At 38.1% G+C, this 14,166-nt stretch overlaps 1 protein-coding gene across 2 annotated transcripts in view; it reads right to left on the bottom strand.

Annotated features, from left to right (window-relative positions):
- Positions 1–4,529: 4,529 nt before the first annotated feature.
- The window catches only part of NCOA7 (nuclear receptor coactivator 7), a 196,356-nt gene continuing 186,719 nt past the window's right edge, over positions 4,530–14,166 (bottom strand). For both annotated transcript variants that reach the window (XM_044002156.1, XM_044002157.1), the window contains exons 12-16: positions 9,921–10,046; positions 9,001–9,153; positions 8,143–8,238; positions 7,659–7,732; positions 4,530–6,726 (exon numbers count right to left, since the gene is read on the bottom strand). In XM_044002156.1, the coding sequence (XP_043858091.1) occupies positions 6,591–6,726; positions 7,659–7,732; positions 8,143–8,238; positions 9,001–9,153; positions 9,921–10,046 (585 nt within the window). In that variant the 3' untranslated portion in view covers positions 4,530–6,590. The remainder of the gene's footprint in view (positions 6,727–7,658; positions 7,733–8,142; positions 8,239–9,000; positions 9,154–9,920; positions 10,047–14,166) is intronic.

The raw sequence follows: 14,166 nt of genomic DNA, 5'->3' as shown, positions 1-14,166 counted from the left end.
CGCTTTGCAAGCCTTAAACTTTAAAATATTTTAACTTTAAATAAATGGAAGTTATTATTGAATGAACGTCGATGCTACCAAAATCATCACTGGAAAGTATTTCCTGATATTAAGCCTAAACTAACCTCTTTGTAAATTCTACCCATTGCTCTAAATTCTACCCTTTCGGGGCTAAGCATATTAAGTCCAATCTCTCTCATGTGACAGCCTTTCAATACTCAAAGACAGCTAGCTATCATTTTCCCCCTGAGTTTTCTTTTCTCCAAGTTAATTAAGCCCATTTCCTTCAGCCAATCCTTACTTAACATTAATTCAAGGCCTTTTATCACCTTGGTTGCCCTCCTCTGGACAATCTCTAGTTTTTCAGTGTCCTTTCTAAAATGTGGCTCCTAGAATTAAGCACGAACCTCCATATTCACAGGGGAAAGTACATTGAGACTATTATTTCCTTACTCCTAGAAGCTATGGCACAGAGATCAGGTATTACTCAAGATTGTTGTAAACTTGCAAATGTCTTTATTATTTTTTAAAATATATCCTCCCAACAATTCCACAAATCCGACATATAGTTCCCTACAATGTATAGGAATAAATCTGTCAAAAATATGTTTGAGGGTTAGATGTTATTTTTGGAGAATCATGCAAGGGAGAAGGGGGAAAAAATGTGTCCTCTTCCATAACCTATATATGGCAGTGCAGATAATAGTAGTGAGAGGGTGGCAGTAGTGAGCCAGCAAATGAGAGAAAATTTGTAAAGCACTTTGCAAATGTCAAAGAGGTGTGTGTGTATGTATATATATATATATATATATATATACACACACACACACACACACACACAAATATATATATATATATATGTCAAGTCAACAAACATATATTTTTGTTGTTGCTGTTTAGTTGTCTTCAGTCATGTCCAACTCTTTGTGACCCTTCGGAGTTTTCTTGGCAAAGATAGGGAGTATTTTGCCATTTACTTCTCCAGATCGTTTTCCAGTTGTGGAAATTGAGGCAAAAAGGGTTAAGTGCCCAGTGTCACACAGCTAGTAAGTCTCTCAGGTCAGATTTGAACTCAGGAAGATGTCTTCCTGATTCCAGGCCTGATGCTCTATCTGCTGGGCCACCTAGTTGCTCTGTCAAAGCACTATATAAAGTCAAGTCAAATCAACAAACATTTATTAAGCACCTGCTATTCTTCCATGCACTGTACTAAGCACTAAGGATACAAAGAAAGACAAAAAAACAGAACCTGCTTTCAAGGAGCTCCTATTTTAATGGGGGAAGAAACATGTAAATAACTATATACAAATAAGATATAGCAGGATAAACTGGAGATAATAAAGAGAGAAAAGGCACTGGCATTATGTGGAATGTACATTGGCTATCATGGGGAGAAAAATGTGATGGGGCCTGCAATATTATGGGATCATAAAATTTGGTGTTTCTATTGAATCCAAAAGCTTATAGATCCAGAAGTTAAGCATTGAGAAAATAAATTCTAGAAGGACTAGAATATCTAGAGTTTTGCTGAACCCATTGGCTAAACACCAATAACTGAAATAATACATAGTTTAGACCTTGGGGTATCTAGCCCTGGAGAGTCAATAGGAAGAAGAGACTGAGGGAGCCAAGAGAAAGTCATGTATAATTCTTGGTTGTTGTTTGTCCTTTGTTCTTGAAGAGGATCATGACATTGGAGTGATGCCATCATGACCTGCAGTGAATTAGATTTAACTGAGAGAGGGCTATGCAATGTCACCAACCTTATCCTCTCCTCCAGAGCCATCTGGGTCCAGTGGCAAGATACATATCAGGACTGGAGATAGCCCCATATGTTTTAAGGCAACTGGAGTAAGTGACTTGCCCAGGGTCATACAGCTAATAAGTGTCTGAGGTCAGATTTGAATTGAGGTCTTCCCAATTTCAGGGCCAGTGCTCTATCCACTATACCACCTAGCTACCCATAATTCTTGGTATGTATAAACAGAAGATTGATATACTTAATACAAAGACCTAAGAAATTGTTTCCCTTCTGTTTCCCTTAGTGTTTTGTAGCCACCAGTTTTAGGAATACCTGGAAGGGTGTCATGATGTTTTCAAGGGGTTGAGGACAAAAGAAAAGAGAGGAGTGTGCATTCTTTCTTGATTATGATCTGGTGGTTCTGGTCCCTGGTTCAGATGAAAAAAGCTGGATAAACTAGAAGCCAGTAGGGGGTAGCAGCAAGTCATCTTCAAGGCATTAAGATAGAAGGGGAAAAAATCATGAGTGGGTTTATGAGGTATTATAGTCCACATTGAGGCTATGGTCCTAGCCATTTTCTGGGTGAGAATGATTTGCGTTCACTTTAATAAGGCCCAATGTCCCCCAGCTTCCTTTCCCCACCAAAAATCTGGAAAAAGCTTTGGTAGGTCAGCATCTTCACCTCCCTCAAACCAGAAATTCTCTGAAGTGAATGCCGAAAACAGTGCTTCATCTTTAGGGGAAAAAGGATAGGAGGCCAGAATGGCTATGACCTGGCACAAATCCCAAGCTCTTCAGCATCTTATTTTCTTGGGTAGTGTTGTGTGGAGGTGTAGGGTGTGGGCTGAATAAGAAGGCACTGACTTGGGAACCTGAAAGCCTTATCACAGGTGGTTTTTGTCAATGATGACAAGAGATGTAACCTGGGATGACAGTCTCGTTTTTCCTGTCCTGCCCTTCCCTTAGTCACCAAGGGCTCAGTGGTACATGGCACATACCCCCAAATTGACCATGTATAAGGGCACAAAAACCTCATAGTCAAATGTAGAAAGACAGAAATAGGAAATGCAGCCCTCTCAGATTATGATGCAATAAAACTGACAGGTAATAAAGAGCCATGGAAAGGTAGACTTAAAATTAATTGGAAGCTAAACAATGTCATCCTAAAGAATGAGTGGGTCAAACAACAAATCGTAGAAACAATCAATAACTTCATCCAAGAGAATGACAATAATGAGACGATATGCCAAAACGTATGGGATGCAGCCAAAGCAGTACTTAGGGGAAATTTTATATCTCTAAATGCTTACATGAATAAAAAAGAGAAAGAGGAGATCAATGAATTGGGCATGCAAGTAAAAAAGCAAGAAAAAGAACCCCCCTTTTCCTTCCGGGGCTCCTCCCACTCTAATGAACATTACATTCTTAGAAAGTTGGGCTCAGTAGTTTTTATGACAAGGTGGAAATCCCAGAGTGTCTGGGAAATAATAACTCCTAGTGGGAATTGAAAATGTATGATAGGGACAGCTAGGTGGTGCAGTGGATAGAGCACCAGCCCTGGATTCAGGAGGACCTGAGTTCAAATCTGGCCTCAGACACTTAACACTTACTAGCTGTGTGACCCTGGGCAAGTCACTTAACCCCAATTGCCCCGCAAAAAAAAAAAAAGAAAATGTATGATAGCTGTTTGTCCTTCATTCCCAAAGAGGACCATGACATCAGGGTGATGTCATGACTTGCAGTGAATTGGATTTAAGTGAGGGAGGACTGTGCAAGGTCACCAACCTCACTCTCTCCTCCAGAGCCATCTGGGTCCAGTGGCAAGATATACATCAGGATGATTGGAGGTGGCCCTGTATGTTTAAGGCAATTGGGGTTAAGGGACTTCCCCATAGTCACACAGCAAGTAAATGTCTGAGGTCAAATTTGAACTCAGGTCCTCTTGACTCCAGGGCCAGTGCTTTATCCACTGCATCACCTAGCTATCCGAAACGGTATGATTAGGGGGTGGGGAATGGTAGTGGAGTGGTCACCAATACTGATAGCTGAAAAGAATAAAATTTAACAAACTAGAACCCAGTTCAGGTGTCTTTTTATGTTATGTGTCAAACACATAACAGTCATTTGTGTTTACTTTTCAGCAGTACTGGGTGTCTGCATTTGCATGGTGAAATTGAGTATAGTTGGAGCTTACAGGGGTTGACAAGGGAAGGAACAATAATCCATGTGGAGAATTTTGAAGGTGTTGGGGAACTGTAGTTTGGCATGGCATCAGATCAATGACTTTGATGATAGTCCAGGAAACAGCTTTCTAAGAGTTTATATGGTTTGGAAGACTGTAGGTAGTAAGGTGCTCCCTATCTCTACCTTAGCTGCATATCATCTGGTGTTGCCTCTTCTTGTGTCCTTGGCACTTACCATAGTGCCTGGTACATGGTAGACAATAAATGTTTCAACTAACTGATTTCAGAGAAAAGGGAAAAAGAGAAGTATTAGGGACCATTCATCCTTAATGCATAGGGATAAGGTGTGGGAAGCTTATGAGGGAGGCAAGGAAGGAACAGCAAAAAAGAAAAAGTTAGGAGAATATCATGTTCCTAAATAAAAACTAGAAAATACCAATTAGAATGGAGGTAGTGAACAAGGAGAACAAAGACAATGAGGGGAATTCCAAAATAAAAATACCAATTTAGGTGTTGTCTAGGTTGGGATTATGTCATGCCAAATCAATAGTAATTTATTCCAGAGGAAAAAGACTTTGGAAAAATTTTCAAGAAAAAATACCACACTGAATGCATAAATTCCTTTATTGAAAATATTGGGATAGCACTGCATTACATATAGTCAATATTCATAGATGAAGGGTCACAAAGTTTTGATCGAACAATACTGTTTTAAATAGAGAACACAGTGTTTATGCACTGGCAAATACAGTATCATGAGATAAACTGTAGATAACAAGAGTGAAACATGTGCAAAATGTTAATGTTTTGCTTACCAGTAGATGGTTTTCAAATGGTAAAAATGCCACGTGATTATCACGAGACATTTCTGATATCTCTCACCAACATACATGATGCTAGGAGTAGCTACTGAGCTAGTTTATAGTAGATATGCCAGAATTTGGTGTTTACTGGTATTTCAAGTGGAAGGGTTAGGATCTGGATATAAAGAAAGCACAAGCAGGTTACAGATTTAATATTTAATAGCAGCTGTTTTAAATTGCATGGAATGTGTATGGAACAAATGATTTGCTGAACTGCCAGGAGGCTTCTTGGCATTTGATTTGTTCCCTTTCAAGTGTCTATAAATGAGAGGACATCTAATGGAGACTTGCTGTCAGCTTAAGACTAATGTTCCAAATCATATTTTTATATCATATAGATATATGCAAAACTTTAAAAATATAACCTTAAAAAAGTGGATTCTAGTTATGACCAACCAATATCAGTTTGAGTTATTTTGAAATTATTTTCACCAGTACAATCCTTAGTACTTATCAGTCTTTCGATCAATGATACAGCCTTTGCTTTTTATTATCTTTGCAAAATGCATAAAGCATTTTCAAGATGTGAAAAGGGGTCAGTGCCAAAGAGAGTACTCTTTCTTTTTTTTTTTTTTTAATTTTAAATTCTGGTTTCTTGTGTAATCACTGAGGTTTCTTCTGGCAATGCCTCTGGCAATTGAAAGAAGACTCAAAACAAAGATTATTGGGCTAATTTTAAACTTTTCATGTAAAGAGGGAAAAAAAATAGAGGAAACCATAAGTCAACCAAACTCTCTCGTTTAAGAGCAGAGTCTGTCCCTTCATAAAAAATCTGGGGCTGGGATGGGAAAATCAGACAGGAAAATGGAGCTATTTCTATGAAAACAAATGGTTTTTAAGAGCTAAAGAAATTTCTTCTAGTAATTTATTTTATCTAGTAATTTCTAAAGCTGGCCTCATCTCACAAAGACGTCAGTTTCTCTTATTACCCCTAAACGAAGGAGCACATGTCTTGGTCCCTTGCTAGAAGGCATTTATTGCTTCCACTGCTGAAGTGACAAGTTGGCCTAAGATAGTTAAGTTGGCAACAGTGAAGTTAGAAAAGAATCCAAAATTAGGCAGTCAATGTTTCTATCTAATAGGAATGTATATTATGTCAGATGCTGCTGGAAAAAAAATAACCCTAGAATAATTAGGGCAAAATTAAAAACAAATACATTTTCTTTGCAAAATAAAAAATGTCAATATAAAACTATAAACAAATGAATTTGTTGCCAAAACAGCACACAAATCTATGCATTCTTTTAAAACATTAAAAGAAAAAACTGCTAACAAAATTTCAGACAATGTACTAAAAACAATAAATAAAATTGCTCTTTAAAAAAAATCCCACATTCCCTTTAAGTGCTGCAAATTTTGAATTTCTTCCAAACAAGTTAAACTTTTTCCATGGCAAACAATATGATTCTGTAGGTTTGAGTAATGCAAATTGATATAAATACACAAGGCATATACTATACACATAATTCCACAGTATCTTTGTTCACAGTTACCAAAAATAAAAACTGCCTTCAACCCATACATCTATAAACACTCTTGATTCTTTATTGTGGGAGTTTGAGGGAGGTGGGAATAAAAAGTCTAGCAATAATCTAGTCTTCCATTCTCAAGTTTCATTTTCTGCCTCTCCCAGGTAGCTTTCAGAATCTTCCCATTATGGAGTCATGCTCTGGGATGGTTTCCAAAAGAAAGCATTATGGGATGATACCAGGCAGCCTGTGCTGGGATTTCATCTTCCAGCCAGTTATAAGAGGGCTGATTGAATTCAGTCTTTTTATTTTTATTTTTAAGGCAGTCTGAATTTCATTCAAATGTCCATACTTCTATGTCTTGAACTATGAAATCTTCTTTTTTCGAAAGGATATCATTATTGAAAGTACTGCAGGAGTTGCTTCGTCCATGGTATAAGTCAGCATCTAACCACAGACCAAATCGTCCACTGGAAGAAAAGTTTTAAACAGAATAAAAACACACAAGCTGAAAACAAAAAATTCCATCTCCTACCTCTGTGCCTTTGCATAGACTCTCCCCCATCCCTAGTATGCATTTCTTCCTCATCTCTGCCTCTTCAAAACCCCAGCTTCCTTCAAAGATCAGCTCAAGTGCCACTTCCTACATGAAGCCTTTCTTGATCCCTCTAGTAACTAATGCCTTCTTCCCTATATAGTTGCAGTAAATTATTTTGTATATATTTTGCATTTAGTTATATGTGTACTTATTGTTCCACGTGATGGAATGTAAGCATCTTGAAGGTAGGGACTGTTTCATTTTTGCTTTTGTAGCATAATGGTTGGCACATAGTAGGTATTTAATAAATGTTTGTTGATTGATAATAAAGACTGGCTTCAAAAAAAATCACATTTCTGTTTACCATTAAGTTTTATAGAACAATATAAATGCCCACTTGTCTCCCTTGGTGTTTTTATTTAACACAGAGGTAGTGTGGTGTTATCAATAGAGCACTTGCAGAGTTAGAAACATCCAGGTTCCTACCCACTGCATATACTGGCTATGTGATCTTAGACAAGTCACAACCTTTCAGTGTCTTGGGCAATACACTAATGAAAATACAAGTTTGGTTCCACTTTCAAAACGGAGGGAAATGATCAATAATCAAATTTGAAAACAAACAGATAAAGAATTTTCTTTTCATTAAATTTAATTGATGGAGATTACACAGTTCCTGATTTACAAGTACAATGAAAACAAGGTCTTATAGTAATATATAATTTTAGCTTTCATTCTTGATGATGTGAAGAGGTAAAATTTCAGTTAATCTGACACAATCACTAAAACTTTTTGACACCCAGTTCTGATAACTTGAATCAAATTAAGGTTGTTCACATCAAATGAAAATATTTAAAAACTTACCCTCCACCACCAAGTTCTAAAGAACTTATATCTCCATTGATAAAGTAAGAGTTTTCTCCACTCCACTTGAATACCTAGGATGTACAGAATAAACACAAGTGAGGAGATATTTTTAATTTTAGGAATTTGTTGAGAAATGACGATCATCAACATGTTATCTTGGGGATCAGGATGGAAATTGAAAACAACCTATTTGCTTGAAGGTGCTCTTGACTTCTTTTGCTAGGACTAAATCCTTCAGAGTGAATATGAGCTTAGAGAAGATCCTTCAGGCAAACTTCAACCACTAACAGGCTCCTATAGATTACAGGAAAACAGGCTGTGCTATGCCAAGGCCCACAACTAATGTGCCTAGCAGTTGTGCCATATGACTAGGGGGTTGTTACCAAGGGTTACAGAAGGTCGGTTTATGATACACTTTCTGTTTTAGTGTCCCCCGGGGAAAACAAGAGCATCATATTGCAATTTTCTCCTAAGTAGTCACCTTGAAATTCGGGCTGAAAGTGTAGAGGAAAGTTTCTCCTGTGCCGTAGTAATGGTCACTGAACTTGAATGGATGAGTTGCGTATGCTCCAAAAATCTGTCCAGATAGAAAGTATTACTTTCAAGCAACTTTTAAAACTACAGAAATGTTTTGCCTTCTTTCTCTTCTCCCTCCTAAACATGTTCCATTACAACATATAAAGTCAGATGAGAGACCAGACTGCTGGCAAGTAAGAGCTCCAAGTTTCATTCTCTAATCAGATTTGAATACTTGAGAGTACATACTTCTTTCTCTTCTTTATTTTACAAGTATGACTGGCAGGGATTTTCTTTGCACAATACAGTAATACCTAAACATTTATAGAGCATTTTGCAAAACAATTCCATTTAACTCAAGAAGCATTTAGTGACTACTTTTTACTTGCAGTGTCCTAGGGGACACACCACACCACACCACACCACACCACACCCACACCCACACCCCACCCGAACCCACAGAGTTGTTGGCTTCAATTATATTCTACTGGGTATTCATATACAACACACACACACACACACATATGAATAATTAAATACAAGATAATCTAAGGAACAAAATACCCCAAAACTAGTGGGAGATAAAAAGAGGCTTCCCATTCAATGTGCCATTTGGGTTGAACCTTAAGGGAAGGTAAGACTTCTTAGGAATGGAGGGGGGAGTGGTGTACATTCCAGTAGCCAGGCTGGGGAGCAGTCTAGGCAGAAGACATAATATTAAGTTCTAGGGTGAGCAAGTTAGGCCAATTTGTCTCAAATACATGTAGTATCTGCATCTACATGTAGTAGGTTTAAGAGGTGAAAAATAGGTGTAAGTTCTAACCTGGTTATCCATATCTTTGATGACCAGAAGGACAGGGCTATCTAGAGATGCTGATTTCCGGTACAAAGTTTTCAGACTTGTGCCATGTTCTATAGTACTATATGCTAGCCTCCATGGATATCCTTGTACCCTTGCTGGAAGTCGCCGAGCGAGCTTGAAGTGGAAAGTGGAAAGATTATAAAATAAAATAAAGAAAATAAATCCCTTAAATATTACTCTAAAAATCCAAGGTAGACAACACACTCCAGTTTACTCCAATTTCCATACTCCTTAGGAATAAAAATGAAATTCATTTTAGCAAATTCACATTACCATACTCATTAGCATAATTTCCCACTTTTGAGAGACAAAGATTTCACTACAATAAGGGATACAGAAGCTAAACGAGTAGGAAAAGGAAGAATTATAGTAAATGAATCCTAGCAAGGATATGCACCAGAGGATAATTTTACTCTCAGGGTTTCTGTGACTATTGATAGCAGTTACCTTTCTAAATTCTTTATTTGTAGGGGCAATATATTTCTACTCTTTGTTGAATACAAAGCTAGCATATTGAACACATATACAAATTAGACTGATGTAAAATAGGCTAGCATAACTGTATGAGATGCAAACTAAGTGCTCAAATGTTTTTAGAAGCAGTAGAGATTACTTCTGGCTGGAAGGAAGTGGGTGGGGGCCCTAAGAAGGAGGTGACAATTGAACTGAGCCTTGAAGGATGGGTACAGGATTTCAACAGGCTGAAAATGAAAGGGGAGAGAAGTCAGCTTGTGTATCACTCAAAAACCAGTCTCCTGAGCTACAGGTGTCCTAATCCCTCCCTTGAATGTCAACAGCACTTCAATTCTGGCTTTATGCAAAGGTTTTGTTTAAATCCTTAAAGACTGATTTCTCATTACTCTGATTATAACCATTCATACCTGTTCTATGTGCATATTCTCTAGGAGAGCACTATGATGCTTTAAGACAGGGAGGGACTCGTCATCATCCTCTTCATAATAACTGCAAGTACTCTTTCTCCGTTTGGCCTCTTCAACAGTGATTATCTGAAATAGCAGAATTGTACAATTTCAGAGTTGGAAGGGACTTCAGTGGCCATCTAATTCAATCAATGCCCCAAAGAAAATCCCTCCTACAATGTATACACAGGTAATCATCCAGCCTTTGCTTAAAGATCTCTCGTGAGAGAGCCTCCATTTCCCCAAGTGTCCTATTCTATTTTGTTGTTGTTGTTCAGTTGTTTTGGTAATGTCCAACTCTTCACGACCCCATTTAGGGTTTTCTTGGCAAAGAAACTGGAGTGGTTTGCCATTTCCTTCTCCAGCTCATTTGACAGATGAGGAAACTTAGGCAAACAGGGTTAAGTGACTTGCCCAGGGTCACACAGTTAGGAAGTGTCTGAGGCCAGATTTGAACTCAGGTCTTCCTGACTCCAGGGTTGTTGCTCGATGTACTGTGGAGAAGTTCAGCCATTTGGACGTTTTTTTCTTTATTTTTTTTGTGGGGCAATGGGGGTTAAGTGACTTGCCCAGGGTCACACAGCTAGAAAGTGTCAAGTGTCTGAGGCCAGATTTGAACTCATGTACTCCTGCATTTTTTTCTTAAAGCCTAAATTTGTCTCTGCAACTGCAACTTTGACCCATTGTTTCTTATTCTGCCCTACAGGGCAGATCAGAAAAAGTCTAACCCTTCTTCCATCAGACTGTTCCAAATACCAGAATATGGACACACTTCCCCTTTCCTAACCCTTTTCTTTTCCAAGCTAAACACCCCCAGTTCCTTCAATTGATCTGCACATAGCATGAGCTCATGGCCCTTCGCCAACCTGGCTGCCTTCTTCTGGACAATCTCCAGATTATCAAAGGTCTCCCTAAAACGTAGTGCCCAGAACCAAATATTTTATAGCAAGACTTCAACTGATGAAGGCTTTCCCAAGTTTGAGGGCAGAGGCTCAACCAGCCAATTCAAACTATGTGAACAGAAAAATATGTTCCAAAATTAACACAGGCACAAAAGTTAAAAGAGTTAAATAAGACCCTGATTAATGTCTGTGTGTAAATGACCTTTCACATTTTATGGTTTGAATGCCTTGGCTACAAAAAAGCTATAGTGTTAAGAGATTCTATATAGATAAAAAAGGCACTAGGCAAAATGATTTAGCAAGTCTCTTCTAACTTAAGTTTATCCTAAAAAACTCTTTAGGGATTCATTTGTTTTTTAATATCACATGGATGAGGAAAAGCTAGGGACAGGGACTGCACCGGTGATTTCATTGTTAGAGGGGAGTTCTGGATTCTCTAGGATAGGGGCTGCCTCTACCAAATCAGGTCAGCACCTTCGCTGTAATTTATAATACTAGTAAGCTTTTTCTTTTTTTCTTTTGCAGGGCAATGAGGGTTAAGTGACTTGCCCAGGGTCACACAGTTAGTGTCAAATATCTGAGGTCGGATTTGAACTCAGGTCCTCCTGAATCCAGGGCCCGTGCTTTATCCACTGCGCCACCTAGCTGTCCCCCTAGGAATCACTTTTAAAGCAATTACTATAAACCAGGCACTTCGCTAAACACTAAGAATACAAATAACAAGCTAAAAGAAAGATAATTCCTGCCCTCAAAGAGCTTGCCTCCTAATATAACTTTTCAGAAAGTTGCCTTAAGTAAAATGCCCAGAGATGCACAATTTATGTTAGAGATGGAACTTGGTTTCAAGCTTAGCTATCTTCTAGACCATGCTATCTGTCCATGAGAAAGAGGGTCTTATTTTGACTGGTACGTGAAGACAAGAATCCATTGTATTTGTACTTAAGGAAAAAACAACATGTGGGATTAAATTTTTTATTTAAAATTTTTTAAAAATTCCACATGTGTTTGTTTTTTTCCCTTACAACTTAAGGGTAATTGAATAACATCTTGCCAATTTCAGTCATACTCTAATCCGTGAAAAGAAGGAACCAACATGCAATCCCTTACATATAAATGACGATTGTAGGCAGAATCCCTTCCTTGGCTCCTGAAAGTATTGTATTAGCACCTGAACACTTTGGTTTGCTTCCTGTCTCTGCTGCTTACTTGGGATGTGGTTCTCACGAGCCAAGTCTGAGGAAGGGTAGGTCATTTAAACTGAGCTTCAATTTCCTCATCTATGAAATGAGAGTTAGACTAGAAAATTGTCAATGTTCTTTACCTCCCTAAATCCTATAATCTCTGTGAAGTATGATATAAAAATTTTTTGTTTGGCTCTGTCAGCTTTTTGTTTGGTTAGATATAGTCATACAGTATGGATGGTTGCTAAGGTATTTTAGGTACAGAATGAGGTGTGGTGTTAGATTCAACCCAGACTCTGTAGTCCCAGTACTGGTGGTGATGGGGTGTTTCTACATCAGAATCGTGGAGGGACTTAGCATGGAATAGCTGTGCTTCAGGTGAGTAATCATTCAGGCTCTTAAGAGCAAAAGGATAATTAGGACTTCTGCTGCCAAGGGGAATAACAAGCACTTTCTCACTTTCTCCAAGAGCCAAGAGGGAGTCATGGAAGATTTTTGAACAGAAGAGTGCCCAGATCTGAGCAACAGAAGGATTATTTTAGCAGCTGTATCAAGGAAGGGTTGGAAGGGACAGAGTAGGGGCAGGAAGACCCATTAGGAAAACATTACAACAGGACCAGTATGTGGTAAAGAATGCTTGTACTAGGGGCAGCTAGGTGGCTCAGTGGATAAAGCACCGGCCCTGGATTCAGGAGTACCTGAGTTCAAATCCGGCCTCAGACACTTAACACTTACTAGCTGTGTGACCCTGAGCAAGTCACTTAACTCCCATTGCCCCGCAAAAACAAAAAAACCCAAAAAAACAAAACAAAACAAAAAGAATGCTTGTACTAGAGTAGAATAGAAATGAAGAGAAAGGATTTGAGTGCTTTAGGAGAGTGTGAATAAGAGGTGAGGCAGAGAGAAGAATCAAGAATAAACTTGAGATTAAAAAAAAAATGGTTTTAAATTGATTTTTTGAGGGGTGGGGCAATGAGGATTAAGTGACTTGACCAGAGACACAGCTAGTGTCAAGTGCCTGAGGCCGGATTTGAACTCAGGGCCAAGGCCAGTGCTTTAGCCACTGCGCCACCTAGGTGACCCCAAACTTGAGATTTTTAATATGGTACACAGAGTTAATGCAATATTACCAATCAGAAATTACTAGAAATAGTGTATATTATCAGAAGTGAATATTATCAGAAATAGTGAAGGCTCAAGGAGAGAGAGATTTAGGGGGAAAAGATGCAAAAACTTAGCTTTGATTAAAAATTAATTTGTCCCTCTCACTAACTCTCCTCCCACAATAGAACAACTTTTTTAAAAGTCTGAAAGATAAAGCCTTCAATAACAAAACAATTTCCATATCAGCTACTTCCAAAAATATGTTCTAGATTTTAAATTACTCTCCTCTCTGTCAAGAGGTGAGTATAATATTTCATCTCCTTCCTTTTGGTTTATCACCACATTAATTAGTTCTAAAGTTGTTTTTCCTTATAATGTTATCATTGTATAAACTGTTCTACCTCTGCTCACTCTGCATTGGTTCAAAGAAGCCTTCCTTTTCAGAATTTCATGGCATCATCATGTCTGTTTCATTTCTCATGGTACAATAATATTCTATTTATATTTATATACAACAACAATTTGTCTAGCTTTCCCCCAGTAGAAAGATACCTAATTAGTTTCTAATTTTGTCTAACATGAAAAGAGCTGCTGTAAATATTTTTGTACATATAGATCTTTTCCCTCTTTTATCTCTTTAGGGCATAGTGGTGTAGCTGGGGCTAAATGGGGCTAAAATATAACCCATTTTGGTATCTTTTAGAGTATGGTTCTGTATTGCTTTCCATAATAGCTCATAATAGTATATCTGTTTCCCCATAAGCTCTGCAATATTCATCATTTTCTGCTTTTGTTATCTTTGCCAATTTGATGTTGCCATAATTTGAATTGATTATTAGTGATTGAGAACATTTTTTTTTTTCATGATTGTGGATAGCTTAGATTTCTTCCTAAAAAACTGCCTGGGGCAGCTAGATGGCGCAGTGGTTAAAGCACTGGCCCTGGATTCAGGAGTACCTGATTTCAAATCCGGCCTCAGACACTTGACACTTACTAGCTGTGTGACCCTGGGCAAGTCAC

This window comes from Dromiciops gliroides, chromosome 4, assembly GCF_019393635.1.
Source record: "Dromiciops gliroides isolate mDroGli1 chromosome 4, mDroGli1.pri, whole genome shotgun sequence".
Taxonomy (NCBI): Eukaryota; Metazoa; Chordata; class Mammalia; order Microbiotheria; family Microbiotheriidae; genus Dromiciops; species Dromiciops gliroides.
This window is presented reverse-complemented; position numbering and strand designations above follow the sequence as displayed.